Source organism: Echeneis naucrates, chromosome 11 (genome assembly GCF_900963305.1).
Source record: "Echeneis naucrates chromosome 11, fEcheNa1.1, whole genome shotgun sequence".
NCBI lineage: Eukaryota > Metazoa > Chordata > Actinopteri > Carangiformes > Echeneidae > Echeneis > Echeneis naucrates.
This window is the reverse complement of record NC_042521.1, coordinates 20498387-20520235: the sequence shown is the minus strand read 5'-3', so window position 1 is coordinate 20520235 and position 21849 is coordinate 20498387. Positions and strand designations below refer to the sequence as shown.

The following is a 21849-nucleotide window of genomic DNA, read 5'->3' as shown; positions in this document are numbered from 1 at the left end:
AAAGACATGGGATCACAAAACAGGAAAGTGCTTTGGTGGAACAAACTGCTGTAAATGAATCTAAATGCACTAAAAACATCTTGCTTTCAACACTTCTATTGTAAACATCTATTTTTCCTTTCAAATACTTTAATGCCATGCAAATCCAACATTAAGATAGTGGTCTCTGTCTACACAACATGTAAACAAGTTCCAATGAGATTTGCTCAGACTGTTATGATCATTCAACATTTTTTCTGTTGAAACCTCTTTCAATTTCTGAGTGATTCACTCACAAACACCCTTCACCTAATTAGTGCATTAATTAATTCATGCATGAGGACCATCAGGGAGGGGGAATAAAACCAGCTGATAGTGAAAAATGGTTAGTATTAAAATACTAACCATTTTGACTTCCATAAACACAGGTTGTGTTTCCTTTACATCTCCTACACTGAAGAACAAATGTCCTTGTGCAAAGCTCAGTCTGGCTATCTTTAGCAGCACTGCTTAAAATCCGACTGGTGCTAGGGAGCATTAATTTTACAGCCTAAAATTAAAATACATTACGTACATGCTGTGTAAAATTCAGCTCACTGGTTTTTAAGGGTTTTATTCTAGTGGGTTGTAGCCACTACAGGCCATGAATAACAGAAATATAACCATCTTTATCGATGGGATTCTAGGCCATTTTAGCTGTTTGCACATGTATGCGGGCAAGCATGTGGCTGTACAAATACACATTCACACATTCCTTTGTGTTGTACTAACTCCATGACACACAGAAACACATCCACAGCTCAGCCTTGTAGGGCAGCAGGAGGTCGATTAGCCAGTCTTGATAAATTGAAACATGGCTTTAGAGAAGTGCCAGCACTTGGGTGCCCTGGTAAAAGCATTAAAAATGCAAAGCAGGGCCCTTTTAGCGCTTGCCACTGCACGCCTTGCATTTGAAGATAAATGCGGCACTGAAGTGCTGCGCCTGAGTGGCTGTAGCTCAGAAAAAAGAAAAAGAAAAGAAAAGAAAAAATACCAGGAAGTAGCTTCATGCCTGAGAGCTCCAGCAGAGTCTTCTGCACATATCTGAACTTCAGATTTTAAAACCCGTGCAGAAAAACACATAAACTCAAATGTGCTCCAACAGTGTAAAGCTCAGGGAATTAGCTGTATAAGGCCTCCTTTTCTTTCTTAATTTCTCTATTTGTAGACCCAGTACTGTGATTCGGGTTCCTTTGTGAGCCTCAATCATGGGAGTAAAGCTCCCTCCAGTCCCAGGTGAATGGCAGTGGATCATACATTGACAGTGGAAAAACAAAAAAAGAAGTTATAGATAACTCCACTTCCCCCTCCTCACCACCAAGCTGTTAGATTTCAATCTGGAGGGTTTCTTGAGGGACTGAAGAGACAGCTCTGTATCGTAAGATCAGAGCATGGTTGGCACAGATAAGGAGGATCCAGGGACGGTAGGGGAAAACGGTCTGTTCCACCCTCGAAACAAAATGTTACACCACAAGCTGACTCAGTCCACATGCTGTCTCCCTTTTGTGGACAATGGAAAAAGTCACTGGGAAACCACCACAGAATTTATGACAACACTTAACCTAGATACACTTAACACGTAACCTAGATGACTTTCTTAAATCCCCATAGACCATCTGTTAGTTTGATGTCAGTGTTTTCTAATGAATTAAGTCTGTTTGTATTGGTAGAATACAAACACATCTCAGTTTAAGAATCAGACACATCGCCAAACCTGCGTATGTATGAATGTAGGTGATAATACAAATGGTGTATGTGTTAAAACACCAGTACTTATCTTAAAAGGTCCCATTTGATAATCACCTTTTATGGAGTTTTTAGTCAATGTGAGATAAGAAAGAAGCCAATGAGTGAACTTCTTTCTTCTTTTTGTGCTCTATAATCTCAGGACCTCTGCATATTTTAATGACTAGGATTAATGTGAGGAATGAGAAGGTTCACGCTGTTTTATCAGAGATCATCTTCCAGGACCATGAAACGTATGATGTCATTCACTTGACAGAGAGGAACTACACCATGCACTAGTATGTTGCTTTGTGGAAATCACCTCTAACATGTTCACTCAATTCAAAAAGTTTTGACAAATTTAATATTACTGTCATTATTACATATAATTTGCCTCTTTTGAATGGATTTTGAATAAATTATATTAACCATTGCTGCTTGAGTACTAATTACACAAATGGTAGCCTTGGTTTCCCTTAACTCTAAGACCATTGCAGCTAAATCACAGTTGAGTTTCCATAATTTACTGCCCCTGCAGCTAATTTTTTTTTACCACATTTTATCCTGGTTGCTTTTAACAGGAAATGACATCTTAATGAGTTTTAGCACACGATGTGAGTTACAACTATAACATTTAATTTCATATTATGTTTTCTTTTCCCCAAATAATGCTGTGGCATTCTAAAAATAATGTGAACTATAGTGCTAGCAAAGTCAAAGTGCCTAGAATTATTATAATGAATTCAGCTTGGTCCCCAGGCATTGTGTTGACCTGGCATAACATTTCGTAATATTCATCCATCCATCTTCTACCGCTTTTCCATTTCGGTCGTGGGGTTGCTGGACCAATCCCAGCCAATGTTCCGGGCGAGGGGAAGGTTGCAACCTGGACAGGTGACCAGTCCAATACACAAAGACAAACAGAGACAAACAACCGCTCATGCTTACCTTCAGACCTACGGACACCAGTTAACATAGACATGCATGGATGGTGGAAGTAAACCGGAGTACCCAGAGGAAACTCATGCAGACACAGGGAGAACATGCAAACTCTGCACAGAAAGTACAGAGGCTGGGAACCGAAACTGCAACCTTCTTACTGTGGGGTGACCACGTCGCTGTGCTGCCCTCGTACTATGCAACTTTATGCAAATGGCTAATACAGATTTGCAACCTATGTTTGGCCTGTGATGAATCACAAATCTTAACTCGTTAGCAATAGGCTACAGGCTAAAGGTAGCTAAACATACTAAGCCATTATCTAACATCTAAAGCAGTTTGGGAAAATGCTTATCTGTAAAATTAATAAAAACTAAAATATCTCCCAAGATATTGGAATAGACAATATTTTCCAAGACAGTTTATTTTTTCTCTTTTATATGTTTTCTAGGTCTGAAAAAGTTAAATGTTTTTCAGATATCTGAAATTAAATTCTTCCTCTGTTGTTTTTGTTATTATTACAAGTATTCATATTTATTCACAATGAAATGACTGCTGACTTGAAGCACAGACAGACTAACTTCTAGGATGTATTTTTTGTGTGAGTTAAATCTAACCAGAGTCCTTTCTGAAATGTCTAACTTCAAATTAGAATGTCCTTTTTTCACTGTAGTTAAAATATGCTTTTTAAGTTTGATGGAATACATCCTGCATATGATCCACCAACAGGGAAGCCACGTGTTTGTGTTCATCCTGAATTCTGTGGTTTTCTTACAAAACCTTTGCTAACAAATGTTTTTGTGTGCAGGGGGAAAACACTATCACCTTGTGCAACTTTGTGATAACCCTAAAAAGACCTTGAGACTAGAAAATCCAAGCTAATTATTTTTAGTCAATACAGATCAATTAATTGGATAGGGCAAGGTGGTAATGCAAAATTTTCCATTCTTTTCATATGGAAGAAAAAAATATTCCACAGTGTTGATACACACCGTGCCTCTCACTTGATGTTTCTTGGGCTCTGGTGACATCTCTTGTGGGATGAATTTAATTGGTCCTTTGATCTGCCTCCTGGATCTTTTGGTGCCATCAGGTAGTGTCTCCATGGCAATATCAGCTTCATCGCTGCTGGCTTGGTCACACTCAGAACATTGCCTGAGGAGAAAGCGAGGTCCTATCACCAAACTGCATTGATTTTATTATCACAAGTGGAAATCCTTAATTGTTACTGTAAAAATGAGATATACTTTCAGAGCTTGTTCTGATCAATATGTTTGGGTAAAAAAAAACCTGATATGCCAATATCTTTCAATATAAGGCAAACTGTTAGACCCGCTCTGTTTACATGTAGTACTCATTCTCACATTTCCAAAACATTTTCACGCAGTGGCACTCGAGAATAGACATCTGTGAGTTGTAAAAACGAATGCATTCCCATCATCCTCGCCTGTACTCATTTTTTCTTCTTATTCTATTCATGAGAAAGCCAGGAATATGAATCTTTTGCATTAATACTGCAGTGTATACAATCTGTAATATGCTACCCAGTTTGCCACAGATTTATGAGCTAACTACAATTCAGGATGTTTAAAGAAACAATTGTGGGAAACAGTTCCATTGCACCCTCATGCCTTGGTTAAATTATTATCTACCGTAACAGCAGCCAAAGCTAATTTAAATTGTAGTACTTCAATGCAACTGCAAACCTACAACCATTAATGGTTTCTTGAGGAAATTAACAAGATGCAATAGGGCACAACCAGTCAGCAAGCCACAAAAGTTGAGGTCCTCTGAAACAGTCAAGACACTGCAAGCAGGGAGTGGGTTAGCCAGCAACGTTCTCTCCAAACCTTTACTGGAGGTTCTAAAAATGGATGCATGGAAAATCTACCCCACAGGATTAGGGTATTGCACAAAAGCTCAGATATTGAGCAACCCTTGCCAGTGAGAGCCACTGTAACAGTTATTTTGGCCACCAAAATCTAATCTGGTCATCTTTCAAGTCTACAGCTCCAAGTCCGAGTCCAAGTTTGAGAAGTGTTTTTTCCCACATCTTCCTTCACAAATCCTTAATCACTATATTCCTGATGCACATACATCTCCATCTCCTCCCACTCCCAAAGGTTTTTTTCATGTCTCTCACCAGTAACTATTTTTGGTCTTCTTGGGCATGCGAGTTAGTGGTGGCTCCAGACAGCCCAGGTGGTAGTAGAGTTTGCAGGTGTCACAAAGCACCAGCAGGTGTTGGTCTTGGTTCTTCTTACAGATACCACAGCTGTAGGAACAAATCAAGTGGGATTATGTGTGACAAACTGTTTAATGACATTATTAGTCATTGCTTAAGCAGAAGGTACAAAAAAAAAGTTTCAGTGGTGAAACACATAATCAGGGAAGGTCTACAACAAATACACACACCCAATACATACACACACACACACACACACACACACACATCACTTAAAACAGCTGTCATAAAACCACTCCTGAACAAAAAGAATCTGGATCCAAATGTTATAGCAAAATATCGGCCCATTTCCAATCTGCCATTCCTTCGTAAAATACTTGAAAAAACTGTTTACATTCAACTCAAAAAATATCTCACATCAAATAGCCTCCTAGATGTTTATCAATTAGGTTTTCGTCCCCAACATAGCACGGAAACAACTCTCATCAAAGTAATAAACGACCTGCATATAAACAGACTCCAAAAAAATATCTATTCTTGTTCTACTTGCTCTCAGTGCTGCTTTTGACACTGTTGACCATAAAATTCTGCTGGAGAGACTCGAGAGGTGGGTGGGCTTATACCTGTTATAAAATGGTTCAATTCATATTTATGTGACAGGAAGTCTTGTGTTTCCATCAGCGACTTCTCTTCAAACAAAAGGGACGTTGCATGTGGGGTCCCCCAGGGGTCAATTCTTGGACCACTACTGTTCAACCTTTATATGCTTCCATTTTCACGTCATCAATAATCATAACGTCAATTACCACAATTATGCAGACGATTCGCAACTTTACATTTCTCTATACCCCGATGATTTATCTTCCATACAGTCCCTCATCCAATGCATCAGTGACATTAACAAATAGATGACAGAAAACTTCCTGCAGTTAAATAAAGACAAAACAGAAATACTAATCTTTGGTGCACAGACTCAATACCTCAATACCTCAAGTCCCTCTTTCTGGAGAACAAAACTGTTGCAAGAAATCTTGGCATAATCATGGACAGCAATTTAAACTTCAGGAGTCATATCAACCACATCACAGAATCATCTTTCTACCATCTAAAAAATATATCCAAATTAAGAAGTTTTCTATCAAAACCTGATTCTGAAAAATTAATTCAGGCATTCATAACCAGCAGATTAGATTACTGTAACAGCCTATTCACTGGCCTTGCAGACATCAGCTTTCGACAATTACAATTAATTCAAAATGCAGCAGCACGCATTCTCACTGGTACAAAAAAATATCAACACATCACACCCGTTCTTAAAACCCTGCATTTGTTACCCGTCAAAAAAAAAAAAAAGAATAGATTTCAAGGTCCTACGTTAGTTTACAAAGCACTAAATGGTCTTGCACCTCAGTGTCTTGCAACTCAGTGCAGACATGCTAATTACTTACACACCAGCAAGAACCCTCAGGTACACAAACACTAGTATACTAGTCATTCCCCGCACAAAAACTCAGGAAGAGGAGGCTGCATTTTCTGTTTATGCCCCACGCAGGTGGAACAGCTTGCCTGAGACAGTAAAGACTGCTCCGTCAGTCAATACTTGGACAAAAATAGGTTAAAAACATTTCTTTTCTCAACAGTGTTTGATTGAGTGTGTGTGTGTGTGTGCTTGTTTACTCTGTGCTTTGTATTGTTTGTTGTATACTGTAAAGTGAGTTGAATTGAACAAATACACTTTCTATGGGATTGTTTTACCATGCAATGTAAATTCACAGCTCCAAAGGGTTTAAAAACAAATGACTGATGTGTGCAGTGAAGAATACTGTTCCTGCCGCTGACATTTCATGATATTTAAATACAATTACAGTGAACCCTGGGTTCTCTATCATTACTTTATCTTTTAATCATCACTTGAATCCCAATCTTTACTTTAGAATCTCTTTAGACACACCTGTAGAGGATTGCTGGCAGGCTGGAAGACTTGCCTGGGGTCCCTCCCTCCTTCTTGCTTGGCTTCCTCTCCTTGGGGGCTTTCAGAACAGCTGGAGTGTTTAGTTTCTACCAAGACAAAAACGGAGGAATGTTTCATGTGACAGCAACTTGTTTTGCAATGGCACTGGCGTTGGGGATGGCAAGACCAGTGGGTTAGTCCTAAATTACAAAAAGTTCAAGCTCTTCATATGATGAGATTCTAACAAGAATGTCCATGTCTGTAGAACAATATGACTAATTCTGGAAAGGTTGCAGTTTGATTATTCAAGTATAATTTTCTGTTCTCTGGGCAAATTAAAACAAAACCTCATTCATCCCCTCTGCAGTCTGAGTGAAGCATCATTTCACTTAAAATAATTAACTAAGCCTGGCAGTTTCTGGAAGCCCAATTCTTGTTGTAAGATGAGTAACAAATCAGAGCTGAATAATGCATTTGCATCAACATCACTCATTATTAGAGCAAGTCGTCATGCCTGTCAATGCAATTTACTCATCTAACCAGGTGCTGGAAGAGTCAGTGTTGCTCTAACAGTAAACTACATGCAGTCTTAATAAATAATTACATCCCAGACAAAAAAGTGAAAGCATGAGCCAAAGTCACAGTAGGGGTCACTGACTGTATAAATATGAGTCAAGTGACATTTATTGAACATCTGTAACCTGAAATATTGGACTGTCAAAAATAAAGGGTTAGCCCAAGTAAAGCTGTAAAGTTCCCTTGCAGCATAATTGTGAAGAGAGTCGGGAGTGGAACCTTCTGTGCATCGTAGGTGAAAATCACCTGGAGATAGCCAGTTATTCTCCCTGCATCTCAGGTGCATTGCTGCCACTCAGGTTAATTAAAAAACTTATCTTGTAGGGACCAAGTCCGTCACTAAACAGAAAAAAGTTTTCCCTAGGGAAGCTCTAATCTGAGCATGCAAGCTCTGCCTGTACCACAGGGGAAGCGTCCCTACAGGGACGCTTGATAGATGGGGAGACAGGGTAACAAAAGCACAAGGGGCTGCAAAGGTTATCTCTCTCCACCTGGACCACAGTCTGCCTACTTTTAACCACAAGAGAAAGTGACTCAGCTGCTGATATGGTGCAGTTACTCATTGTTAACATGCTTTATCAGACAAATTTAAAAGTACATTTCATAAATAGTGAGCAGAAGGAATCAGGTGCAGAGAAAAGCCTTAAGCTGTCTGTTTACTGGCTGAACTGCATCACTTGACAGAGGATCCAAATCACACAATCTACTCTTTTTCATAACACGGATTATAGTGCGACCATAGACTGTATGTAAAAGGGTTTTCCTCAGTCTTCAACAAAGCATAATCTTCCATTTATAGGATATTAGAGCATAAAGTGTGGGATGGATTACCAACTATTCCACACACAGTGATCTGCCTGACAATCTGGTATACAGTACAGAGCAGGTAAATTCACCTCTCCCTCCTTTTGATGTCCACTTCTTATGGTTCCCTCTTGTTTGGGGAAAAAAAAAAAACATCAACATGGCTATGGCCAAATTTAAAATTGGAGGCTTCACAAAACAGAGCCACGGCCTGTTAATCATTTAATCATATTTTCTAGATCTAAAGGACATATTTGCAATACCTGCCAACATAGTTGCAATGTTTTTTTGCATATTTTATATTATATTTTGCTCTCTCACTTGTGATTCAGTGTAATGAATATAATAAATACAGTGCTGTGCAAAAGTATTTGCCCCCTTCCTGATTTCTTACTGTTTTGCATGTGTGTCACACATCGTGATGATCCCCAAATCTTTTCGAAAATATTCTCTGGACTGATGAAACAAAAGTTGAACTTTTTGGAAGGAGTGCATCCCGTTACATCTGGCGTAAATGAAGACAGCATTTGATAAAAAGAACATCATGCCAACAGTGAAACATGGTGGTGGTAGTGTCATGGTTTGGGGCTGCTTTGCTGCTTCAGGACCTCGATGACTTGCTGTGATTGAAAGAACCATGAACTCTAGTCTCTACCAACAAATCCTGAAGTGGAATGTCCAGCCATCAGTTTGTGACCTCAAGCTGAAGCGCACTTGGATTCTGCAGCAGGACAATGATCCAAAGCACATCCAAAGCCACTTCTGAATGGCTTAAAAAACAAACAAACAAACAAACAAAAAAAAAACAACATGAGGGTTTTGGAGTGGCCTAGACAAAGGCCAGACCTGAACCCAACTGAGATGCTGTGGTATGACCTTAAAAAGGCGGTTCATGCTCAGAAACCCTCCAATGTGGCTGAAACATTTCAAAATTCCTCTACAGCGATGTGAAAGACTCGCCAATTATCACAAACGCTTGACTGCAGTTGTTGCTGCTAAGGGTGGTTCAACCAGTTATTAGGTTTAGGGGGCAATTACTTTTTCACATGGGCCATGTAGGTTCAGGTGGCTTTTTTCCCTTAATAAATAAAATTGGCACTTTATGTATTGTGAACTGCATGTAAACTGTATTTTGTGTTTACTTGTGAGTTATCTTCTAAACTTATATTTAAGTTTGCTTGATCTGAAATGGAGTGACAAAAGTGCAAAAAAAAGTAAGAAATCTGTAAGGGGGGAAATACTTTTGGCACATCATATGATGGTTAGCTTGTTTTTTATTCTAATTAATACAGCTCTGGAAAAAATAAGAGAACACTGCAAAATTATAAGTTTCTCTGATTTTGCTATTTCTAGATATGTTTGAATAAAATGAAATTTTTTGTTTCATTCTATACACTGACATTACTGCCAAATACAAAATATTGTGATTTAGAGTATTTATTTGCAGAATATGAAAAATTGTCAAAATACTAAAAGTCCAGTATTTCCAGACCTCAAATAATGCAAAAAACAAGTTCATATTCATTGCAACACATTACTAATGTTTTAACTCAGGAAGTGTTCAGAAATAAATAACCCTTTGCAATGACAGCCTTGAGTTCTCTCTTTTGGTTGTCAGCGTTACTTTCTCTAGAAGACAGTATGCAGTACGATGTCTTAAAGGAGGCCATATTGCGTACTTATGAGCTTGTTCCTGAAGCCTATCGGCAGAAATTTAGGAACCACAGGAAACCTGATGGTCAGACTTTTGTTGAGTTTGCGCGGCAGAAGGGCATCCTCTTTGATAAATGGTGTGCCGCTATTGATGTCAAAAATAATTTTGAGTCACTTCGGCAGCTTGTTCTGTTGGATGACTTTAAAGGCTCTTTGCCAGAGAAAGTGATTATGTTTTTGAATGAACAGAAAGTGTCGTTGCTATCCAAGGCTCAAGGTTCTTTAGCCAAAGACTCTATCCTCTTCTCAAATAGAGATAAAGCAACGCTATGACCAGAAAGCCGTGGTCCCTTCGTTCCAACCTGGCGACAAGGTTTTGATCCTTTCTCCTATGCCTGGTTCCACTTTATCCACAAAATTCTCTGGTCCCTACGTGGTGGAGAAGAAAGTAAGTGACACTAACTTTGTTATTCAGATCGCACCTGACCGCAGATGATGAAACAGTGTGGGTCATGCGAACAGGATGAAGCTGTACCTCTCAAGAGAGAGTGAAAAGGTAACCTCTGTAGACCCAGAGAAAAAAAATGCTGTGTCACCAGTAGCTGTCGTTGCAATAAGCTGTGTTGAAAAGGATGGGCTGACTATGCGTACAGCCACACCACAGGGGGTAAGACTAAGAAATTCTGAGCTGCTTTCTGATTTGTCTCACGTTCTGGCCCACCTTCCTGAGGACCACCATAGTGATGTCAAGACACTTATTTCTGATTTCCCATACTTGTTTAATGATATCCCTTCTCAAACTAGTGTCATCACCCATGACATTGTCCTCACCAAGCCAAGACCCATCAAACAGCATGCTTATCAGGTTAATCCCCTGAAAAAAGAGAGAGCATGAGGAAAGAGGTTGACTACCTTCTGAAACATGGGTTTGCTGTGCCTAGCTCCAATCCTTGGAGCTCACCTCGTCTCTTAGATGAAAAGTCAGATGGCAGTCCAAGATTCTGTACTGGCTTCCATAAGGTGAACTCTGTGACTGTACCTCATGTGCATCCATTGCCACTTACTGATGACTGTATTGATGAGATAGGTCAAGCCAGATATGTCAGCAAACTTGACATGCTAAAAAGGTACTGGCAGGTCCCATTAACACCACGTGCCTCTGAAACCTCCACTTTTGTTACACAGGACAGTTTTCTTCAGTACACGGTAATGCCCTTTGACCTATATAATGCACCTGCTACGTTTCAGAGACTAATGAACAAAGTTTTGAGTGACGTTCCAAGCTGTAATTTGTATTTAGATGACGTTGTGTACTCTGACGACTGGGTTTCTCACATGATTACCTTTAAGGAATGTTTTTCAATGTCTAGCTGACGTGTATCTTACACTCAACCTTCCTAAATGTGAATTTGGGAGGGGTTCTGTCTTGTATCTTGGTCAGCAGGTTGGTTGAGGGAAGGTATGCCTTGCGGATGCAAAGATTACAGCCATTGCCGCATTTCCTAGGCCAGCCACCAGACAGGAGTTGCGTCGGTTTCTTGGGATGGCTGGATACTACCGCAGGTTTTGCAAAAACTTCTCTACTGTGGCAGCCCCATTAACGACACTAACTAGTGCTTTGAAGCCTTTTTCTTGGTCTAGTGAGTGCCAGCAGTCTTTTGAGGATCTTAAGTGAATTCTCAGTTGCAATCCTGTCTTTTCGGCTCCGAATTTTCTTCTTCATTTAAGCTTGAAGTCGATGCCAGTGCTGGAGCCGTACTCCTGCAGGAAGATCTCCAGGTCTCCATCAACCATTCTGTAGGTTACTTTTCAAGAAAGTTCAACAAACATCAACTCAGATACCCAACTACTGAGAAAGAATCTCTTTCCCTGTTGAATGCTTTGCAACATTTTGAGGTCTACCTTACATCTGGTGATAAGCCTATAAAGGTCTTCACTGAGAACCTTGTGTTCCTTTCCAGGATGTACAATCATAACCAGTGCAGAATGGAATAGTTGACTGTCCATACCCTTGGTTGAACTTGTATGGGTGTGGGTGTTACGTGTACAGAGTGGAGTGTGTGTGTGTGTGTGTGTCTCCCTATCTTCACCCCTCCTCTTTCCTGCAGGTGAGAATTGGAAGATTGGCTGCCACCTGTGGGCTCCAAGAGAGCAGAGGATTGGCTCACACGATGACCAGTTAGCCAACCGGGGATGAAGGAGGCTCTTTAAAACAAAGGCCTGTCAAGCTCCTGGAGAAGGAGGGCTTACTCTTTCTTTTGTCTGTAGAACAGAGAATGCTCATGAAGGTTTGTGGAGGGGAGGTAGAGCTGAGGTAAGACCAGGGTACCCTATACATTCTGCACACACTTGCAGGAAGTAATTGTTATTTCCACTAGATTATGGATTGGTGCCACCGTTGTAAGCCACTGTTTTTATGTTCAGGTAGTTAGGCCTGTTGATTTTCTTTTCTTTCTCAGGAAGTGCTGAGGTAGGCCCTGTTTTGTTATATTTTGTTTGGCACAAACCCCACAGCTCCTCCTCCCCTAAAACTTTGCATTTTTTCCATTTTTTTCCATTTTTTTGGTTTGCGTATTGTATCAAATAATTCTAAATAAACCCCCCTGACTGAGACCTGCCTTGAGTTATCTTTTTTGGTTTTCAGTGTTATTGTTTCTGTTTGTTCCCTTCTGACAGGAACGTAACAGCTTTCATTCGTCTTGGCATGCTATCCATTTGCATTGATGTCATTGTACAGTTCCTGAGCGACAATGAATTGAGGTGGCAGTCATCCTGGTCAGTGATTGGTTGTTCCAAATGTCTGCTACTTGACCTTGTTCTTATGAACTGCTGTCTTAGAAATTTTAAGGATGGAAGCAACACAAAACTCACTGCATCCGGCTGCCAGTAAAGCCAGAACTGAACCCCTCTTTTCCCCAGAAAAAAACTTTTCTCTTCACTTATTTTGGCATGGTCAATAGTTTATTCCATTTTCTTTTGATGTACTACTACCACTGGTTTTGCCATCTAGTTGGTCCTATTGCAAGAGGATAGTGATGACCACAGCAAAGGTTTTTATATTTCCTCATTAAATAAGATTTAGTTCAGGTGATCACTTCATCAGTACCTTATTAGCTAGAAACAGGTCTGCTTGTGTTGGAATTCAACAGACGCTGGAATGAAAAAGGGTAAAACGGGTAAAAATAAGTATTGAACATGTCACCATTTTTTTTCAGTAATTATATATATATATTTATATTATATTTATATTTATTACACAAAACTTAATTTACGGACATCTAAGGTTTGATTTCTTTGCATGTGTGGGTTGCATGGGTTTGTACGGACATCTGGTGAAAATTTCATGTCAGTAGCACCTTTAGAAATATATTTATGGAGAAAAATGGTGATGTGTTCAAAACTTATTTTACACGCTGTATATGTAGAGGTGCTGATTTCTGAAAAATTCGCAGTGGTCTCTTAATTTAAACAGTAAATCTGTCAGTCAAAATAATGCAATAATGTGATTTATTGGGATTCCTTCTGTGGAGAATATCCTGTAAGTATGTGGTAATCATTTTAATGCTGTCAAAAATGCCTACCCAACCTTGCTCCCCCTCGTCTCTCTCTCTCTCTCTCTCTCTCAACCCAACCTATCGAGGCAGATGGCCGCCCCCCTCACAGCCTGGTTCTGCTCAAGGTTTCTGCCTCTTAAAGTAAGTTTTTCCTTGCCACTGTCACCAAGTGCTTGCTCATCGGGGGATCTGTTGGGTCTCTTTAAATAATTTTATAAAAAGTTTGGTGTAGACCTGCTCTATAAGTTAAGTGCCTTGATGTAACTTTGTTATGATTTGGTGCTACACAAATAAATCAGATTTGACATTACACCAAAAAAACTACCCCTGACTGAGTTAGTGATGGCCTTGGCCTCTTCGCTGCTGAAACTGCCCTCAGGGTGCATTCAGTTTACATTCAAGTGGCTGAACTCCAGTATATCTTCCTTTGGGTCCATTTCATAACAATTTCTTTGTCGATCGATACTTAAGTGGACTGTATGGCAGGACAAATGTCTTTTGATATCAATCCCCTGGTAACTAGATGAACCTCAACGCATTTTTTTGAAGCTGCTAGAAAATGTCATCTGCTATTTTGGGGAAAGACACCAGGAGGGATCAGCTTGTATGAGCAGCATGTGCAAAAACAGAATGTGAACCAAAAGAAGAACGAACGTCTTAGTTAGGAACGTCAGTAATTTCTGCAAATGCATAGGCAGGATGACAAATAGAAGATGAAAATATGGCAGATAGGTGGCACAAAAGCATTAGTTGCTGTGACTTATGTTGCTACTTAAACCATGTGTCTTCATAATAAGGGGATTTATGTTGATTATTTCAGATTCACCAGTTTCCTCATCCCTGTCCATTTTGCAGCCTCACTGCCATCCTAACATCTTTAGACCATCTTATCTATATGGCTCATGCTCTCAACAATTGTACTTTGGAGAAGTTAAGAGGTTGAGAAGTCACTTCAGTCCTAAATAATTCTTTATACAAGGTCTGACAGAGCTTTATTCCCTAGCCTCCTACTAAGGCACAGATTAGTACGCTCAAAATCCCAAAAATGTCTCCGACAATGCATACTGGGCAGTGCGCTAATGAAATTTCTCCAAGTGAAGTTGCCGTAATTTGCTGTCCAAGATTGCAGCCAGGAGTAAGTTACAACAAAAGATTCAGTTGTGACACTTGCACTTTTTAACGCATCTATTAATAAGTATCAATAATTTATTAGAGTAATCAAAACTCAAATGAGTTGCGTGTGAGTATTGATAAATCATTATGATGGAATCGATAGCTCCATCACTAGCGGTCAGCTCATGCAGCAGCCCGTGAAAAGCTGACACTACTGGCTTGCAAATATCTCGTCACTCCAGGTAACATTGTACATCAGAAGTGATCAGCTCTCCTCTCCGATAAACAAGTGAGTCTGTCAGCCGCTGTCTAAAAGATTCTAAATAAGCGGTTATATGCGGTTTGTTTTTTTTTTTTTTTTTTTTTATATTGCCTTCTTTATATATATATATATATATATATATATATATATATATATATATGTGGGTTTTGAAACTATAAATACCCAGATGCTAGGGGTTGGTAGTACTGTAGAGCACCAAGGTTTTACTCTCCTTGAGGGGCTGTTTCACCAAAATCTGAATGATTCCTATTTCCCTCTCTACTCCCTTGTTCTTGGCTGGGACTGATTTATGGGGTTTTTACTTTTCTTTCTTTCTATTAATTCCCGTCCCTATTGTCTGTCTAACTATAGAGACATGAGAGGATTTAAAATGTATGGCCACTAGATTAGTACATAATAAAAGCTGCTGCTTATTAATATGGCTGAGGGTTTCCACTTAAAATGGCCAACATTAATAACGCTTATAAACTCAAGGGGAAACCTGTCTAGTGCTACTTTGAAAGATAAAAAAATAAAAATAGAACAAACAAACAATATTTGTTTTCAATATTCAGTATTTTTAGATTTAGGTTTGTTTTCCTATATTAAGTGAGGGTATTAGTTTTATTTATAATATTTTCTATTATTATATTTTTCTATTTCAATAAAACATCACAGGTAAAATGGCTCTATGACAGCAGTTCAAACTTTTCTGTTGACTGAGAGCAGCTGATTAAAGCTGCTCTCAGTCTCAGTCAAGTAGAATCCCCAATGTGGGAAAAGACTGGTCAATGATGGTGTCTTCCTATGTTGTGGGCCTCCTGCTACTGGTTTTCAGCACAAGTTGGTAATCCAAGTTGTGGTGCTTCAGTTTTTTCATTCCCAAGTTTTAACTTTGGCACATGAGTAAAACATCCAATTTAGGGATCAGTAAAACTTACAACCACATACTATTTTTTTTTTTCATTTCTTCTCTTCCGCTCTTTCATTGTTAACTAACTACAAGATCCCTGGGGTACTATTCAGTTGATCTCAATTTTCAGACACACCGTTCGTGGTCCGTTGCACTTGTTACGTGAAAACTGGCTCTCTGATAGGCCCAGTTTGAAGGCAAACATCCTTGATTATGTCAGTTAATTGAAAGAGAGGCTCCAACATGCATGGGAGTGGGTCGCAAAACGCTCTAAGCAGCCCAAACAAAAATTAAGTATGTGGTGTGGTCTTTTAAACCCAGTGACTATCTCCTTGTCCTATGCTATGTGTTGCTGGCGCTGCTCTACAACCCAGGTTTTCTAGTCCATACATGGTGAACCATAAGCTTAGTGAAACAATTCGATCCAGATCCGGTTCCAGATCGTTAAAAGAAAAGTTGTGTGGAAACATGCTGTGCAGCAATTTCGCCACAGTCGTCGTTTCTTTGGTCCTATGACTGTCTTCCCAGCAATGATGAGCTGAAGGACAGGTGCAGCTCCTTTTTGGGTGCTTGTCTAAAAAGCTTGGAAATCATATATGATTTTGATGATTACCTTGTGCATGTGTCTGATCCCCTAAATCTGATGTTGCAAAGCTCATTAAAGACAATCCGGAGCTCATCAGTGACATCCTATCTCAAATGACTGTATTTAAGCAAGATATTAATGTGGGACCCGCCACCCAACCCCAGTAAAGTGGATGAAGATGGATGGATGCATGGATTGATGTGGATGACCACAACCCCACTGAGCAACATGCGTATTGTTTTGCTCCCAACAAATGTATTAATATGCAACAGGAGGCCCAATACCTCCTTGATCACGGTTTTGCTGGTCCAAGGTATAATCAGTGGAGCTCTTCATCTCTCCTAGGTCCTCGATTAGACCAGACCTTGCATTTCTGCACTGATTAGCATGCAATCACAACCAGATTTGTTCTGGCTTCCGAGGATGGATGACTGTGCAGATCGTGTGAGGTCAGCAAAGTTTGTAACCAAGCTTGATCTCCTCAAAGGTTACTGGCAAGTCCCATTGACACAGTTTACCTCCAAAATCAGTGCCTTTGTTAGCCCCGATCATTCGGTCTCAGAAACGCCCTGACCACTTTAAGTAGTTGATGAGAACAGTTTTAAGTGATACTGCTCATTGTGAAGTCTTGCCTGAACATGTGCAGCCTCTTCGTGAGATCTTTAACCATTTGAAAGCAACTTCTCTCACACATAACCTGGCCAAATGTTAGTTCGGAAAAGCCCTCCCAGCCCCCCACACGTGTCATGAGCGTTGTTTTTCAGGGATGGTTGGCTATTATCGTGCATTTTGCTATAACTTCTCTGATGTGGTGGCTTCAACACTTCAATATTGACATATGTTATGTTATAGGAATGTCATGGCTGATGCCTTATCGAGGTCATAGTCACGTTTCTTGTGTAGCTCTTGGTTATAGTATTGTTTATTGTTTAGCTGGCCAAACATTTTCTTCAGGGGGAAATGTTTGTTTTTACTGGGGGAGGTGTCCTGTGTGGACAGTGATTTGGCTAAGTCCAGGGCCCAAAGTCATTTTTGGTTTGTTGTTTTTGATCACGCTCACACCAGAGGATAATAAAAGCTGCCTTTGAGACTTGAGCTTTGTCATGCTGGCTTTGTTCATTGAGACTTTGACAGAGGTGGGGAGCTTACCCTATGTTACATCTAGGTCCCCTAGCCTCTGGGACGTAACATCATCACACGACACACACTGCTAAAACATTTAGCAAAAAAAAAAAAAAAAAAAGCTTTGACAGCAGCTAATTTGTGCATGAAGTGGTTGGATATGACAGTAGAGGGAGAGTTTGTGAAGAAGCTATGGTGGTACCTGGCCCAGGATGCCCCCCAGCAAATTCCACATGGCCTGGCCTTCACTCCGCAGCTCCCCATTCACATTCAACAGCTCCTCCAGAGACTCACAAAGCTGCAATCAAAGAGAAGAGACACTGTCATGACATGCAAGACAGATTAAAACCTTTTTTATAACACACAGCCAGTTAGATATTCTGAAGTGGAATTTATCTTACCTCACAATAGGATGTCTTTTAAATCCAGAGAGAAAGACAAAAAGTTACAGTTCTTCTCACAAATTAAAAATTGTATTGATTATTTTAAAATATATACCATTCTCAAGCATGTGTGTTATACAGTCTGACCTGGAGCTCTCGTAGACTTGCTTAACATCAAGACTGGATGTAGGTCAATCAGCTGGCTCTGTTCAAAGGTCAACATGCTGCTACAAACATCCCTAAAGCTCTAAAAAGCCTCTTAATTAGCATGCTGTCTCCCATTTCTTCATGTTAAAACAATGTAAAAGCATTTTTTGGAGGAGAGTTTTGAAATTTTGCGGAGTTTGTCTTGTTGGAAAAATTATCTTGAGTATGTAAATTAACAATTTTTCGGAATGATGAGAATTCAATTCTTAGATGACAGCAGTCAAAGTTAGGTTAGACTTTTGACATAATTAGCTCAAGGTCAAAGATTAGGAGATGTAAAGACAGAAACGGTCAGAGTTTGAATATAAACATAATTGGCAATAAAACAAGGCTTGTAATGTTATAACACGTACATTTATATGTGAGACAAATTTGCAGTCTGCTGAGTGCTAACACATGCTCCTGCCATGTGTCAGTACCTTGCATTGGCCTCGATGACTATACATCAGTCAGGGTGAGACATTTTCACTGTGATGACATTGTCTCCAGGGCCAAAACTCAAGCAGTACAATTAGCAACACACACTCAATTAATAACTTTTAACACTATTGGCAGAAGACTGAACGCAACATTAACTCTTGAGATTCTGCCATGGTGTTCCCTTACTCATGTTGATAAAGTGAAGTGCAGCCACTACACAAGGGCCATATTTGAGGAGAGATGAGAAAGTGACTGGCTTGATTCTGAATTAATTTGTCACACTGTCAAGGCTGGCTGATTAATTTAATTTTAATTTCAATCACATTTTTGGCTTCCAATAATTATGAGAATAAGATAAATATGATAAAATTATAATTTTGCTGCATACTCTGCATCAAATTTCTCTTTACACCTCCAGGTTAAACTCAAAAGTCTGTGTATGTGTGAAACACTCAGAGAAAAAAAAACAAGAAAAAAAAACAAACAAAACATATTTACAGTATGGTTGCTAGTTCATTAGGAACATATTATCTTGTAAAAAATTACTAATAGATAAAATTTAACTGCAGCTGACTTGAATTTCTTTTTTTGTACTGTTCATATACTGTTTATATGGTTATACTGTTTTTTTACTGTATGTATAATTTTTTCTGTATTATTTTACGAAATAAATTTATAATTAGTTATTTTTTTCAATTACATTTTATTTATAAAGGAAGTCTGATACAAGATCTTTTTTTAATGCTCAATAAATGTGCTGCTTTTTGCAGTCAATGACAAATTATGATTTTTTCCATGATGTTCCATGTTGTACACATAAAAGCACAGACACAGGTACACACTGATCATTCTGACTTTTCCTGACATGCTTGTGTCCAGTACTTTAGTTTGTGGCACACCTAGAGCAGGTGTTTTCTTCTGAGGTGATAATTCTTTGTTCATGCTGTTGCATATTTATTGTGTGTGCTTGAATGGCTGCCTACAATCTTACTTATTATCATAACAACATTAAGTTTGGTTCAAATACTGCTCAGGATTAGCAAGATCTTATTTAAAATGTGTGACAGCACTTGACTGGGGTTTCTCAGGATGTGGACTGATTCATGAAGTGTGTCAGATTCCTGTGGATTGGCATTGTGCTGCTCACCTTGTTGTATTCTACATGCAGTTTTTCTTGCTCACTCTCCAGCTTGTCTTTTAAGCTCTTCTGTTCAGAGATGTTGTCCTGAATCTGGATCATTCGCATGTTTCGCTCTGAATACCCATGGGAGGGAGAAAGGGGGGAAAAAGAAAAGAAAAAAAAATCAATGATATGATCCCAATCTATTTAAAGAAAAAAAGGACACAACAGAGCATTCTGATGGCAGATATGGCTGCTGATGCAGGCTAAATGCAGGCTAGATGCAGGCTGCTCAAGGTTACTTTCACAGTGTCTCCTCCGCATCTGGTGGGAAAAATACTTACAAGCATTCCCAAACCTTAACCACCAAGTCCAACCACAGAGTGTGGAGATATGGGCTTTTACTTCAATAAAATTACAACCATATACCAGGCATCATTCAGCACTTAGGACATAAGAATTACGGACAAATTTTCATTGACACTTTAAATGCATATATTAAATGCAATTGCATGGAGCTGAACACAGTTGCTTAACAAACTCAGATGCAATCATTGTGCTTTTAGCTCGGCTCTGGAAAAGAATGGAGTAAGATGAAAGGAAGGGCTGTCAAAAGAAGGGTTAACCCTTTACATGTGAAGGTTTGTTTGTGCTTTACTAATCAAAATGGAATTATTCTTGTTAGACATTGTCAAGTCAGATTGGGACCCAAGAACTTTGCCTCCTGCAGGGACTGGACATGCTTAACCAAGAGCAATCATGACCAATGTATTGAAATATTTTAATAAATGTAAAATCATGAAAATGTTGTGTAAAGCACAAGTCTAACCATGTAACGTTAAGAGTGTTAAAGTGATTAACTGTGCAGAAAGTGATGTTGCAGTGTTTGTGCACTATGGAAAACAAAAGTGCCACCACATGAGCAGAGGGCAGCGAGGGGAATTTGGCGGAAAGACATGAGCTAATGGAAAAGTATCTGAAATAATATTGACCAGAAGGATGACAGTAGGATATAATGAACAAATAATCAGACTATCAGAAAACTATCAGAAGTGTAACTGGTAAACCATAGAGAAGTTGGTGTGGAGGAGTGTGAACTATGATATAAAAAGGGAGACTTCAAGAGACAGCGAGGGTGCTCATGAGGGCATCGCTGGACGAAGAGGAACTGCAAGACATGTATGTCTTTGGGGTGGGAGGAAACCCAAGCAAACAAGTGGAGAGCATGTAAACTCCATACAGAACAAACAACTTCTGTGTGGGGAGAACATGCAAACTCTGTACAGAACCGGGTCCAGGGTTAACCAATATGCCACATTGCAAATTTCTGATAGGCTTGTGCAAAAAAGTGTGGAGGGTTGCAACAGGAGGGGTATCTGGGGTAAAAAAAAAAAAAAAAAACTGTGGTCATTCATTCATGCAAGTCATGGAGTTGACTTGCTGTGGACCCCCCATAGTGAAATGCTGAGAGGTAAAAAATAAATAAAAAACAATTAATGAAGAGATTAATTGATTAATTAATTCATTGCTTTTTTTTTGCACTGCTACTGAATCCCTGCTGAGCTGTAGTTCAGAGTCAACCCAGTTACTCTACTGTGGGCTTGCTACTGGAGGCAGCAGGGTAGACATCTGGATGAAGACAGTGAGTAGCTAGGTGAGTTACCTGTTAAACAATCTATAAAAATTCTACCCAGGTCAGAGCCTTCTGGAGCTAGAGATCGAACCCTTTAAAGAGAGCTGTTCCAGTGGAGTCCTGTAACAGGGTCTTACGTGGATATGAAACCATGTAGTCATTTGCTTGCTTTCGGGCTGTAAAAAACAGCACTACACTGATTAGTACTGAACTCCAATAAAATTATTTCATTAGGTGTGTTCATGACCTGTAGTTTAGTTCATTTAATCTGGACGAAAGAAAAAACTATTGCATCTGGTTTTTCAGCTTAGTTCTAGATCCAGTCGGATTATCTAAAGTGGATCTAGAAAAATAGTAAGTACCTGAACTAAATTTTCTGAGAAAATGCCCCTCTGCTTGTCAATGTGAGGGTTATTCCCCCTTTTTTTTAATATATATTCTGTCTTGATATGGTACCTTTTTTTTTTTAACATAAAGACAGCAAAATAAGGCGCAAAACAAAAATAAGAAATTGAATACATTCTGAATGCACTGAATGTGGGAGAAATACAGGGTTCAGAGGCCTTGTCTCTGTTCATACGTCAAAATGAGAGTCAGTTCATCAGGACCTGATCTGACGCCTAACAAGTCAAAACAATAAGTAGAAGACATCTGGGTGCCAGGACAGAGAACTACACCACACATA

The 21849-nt window shown here is 39.4% G+C and overlaps 1 protein-coding gene across 3 annotated transcripts in view; it reads right to left on the bottom strand.

The window, feature by feature from the left end:
• Window positions 1–21849, bottom strand: part of phf14 (PHD finger protein 14) — a 102371-nt gene that overhangs the window by 48623 nt on the left and 31899 nt on the right. For 2 of the 3 annotated variants that reach the window (XM_029513557.1, XM_029513559.1), the window contains exons 10-14: window positions 19559–19665; window positions 17604–17699; window positions 6819–6925; window positions 4826–4957; window positions 3675–3837 (exon numbers count right to left, since the gene is read on the bottom strand). In XM_029513557.1, the coding sequence (XP_029369417.1) occupies window positions 3675–3837; window positions 4826–4957; window positions 6819–6925; window positions 17604–17699; window positions 19559–19665 (605 nt within the window). The remainder of the gene's footprint in view (window positions 1–3674; window positions 3838–4825; window positions 4958–6818; window positions 6926–17603; window positions 17700–19558; window positions 19666–21849) is intronic. The other variant, XM_029513558.1, reaches the window with a different exon arrangement.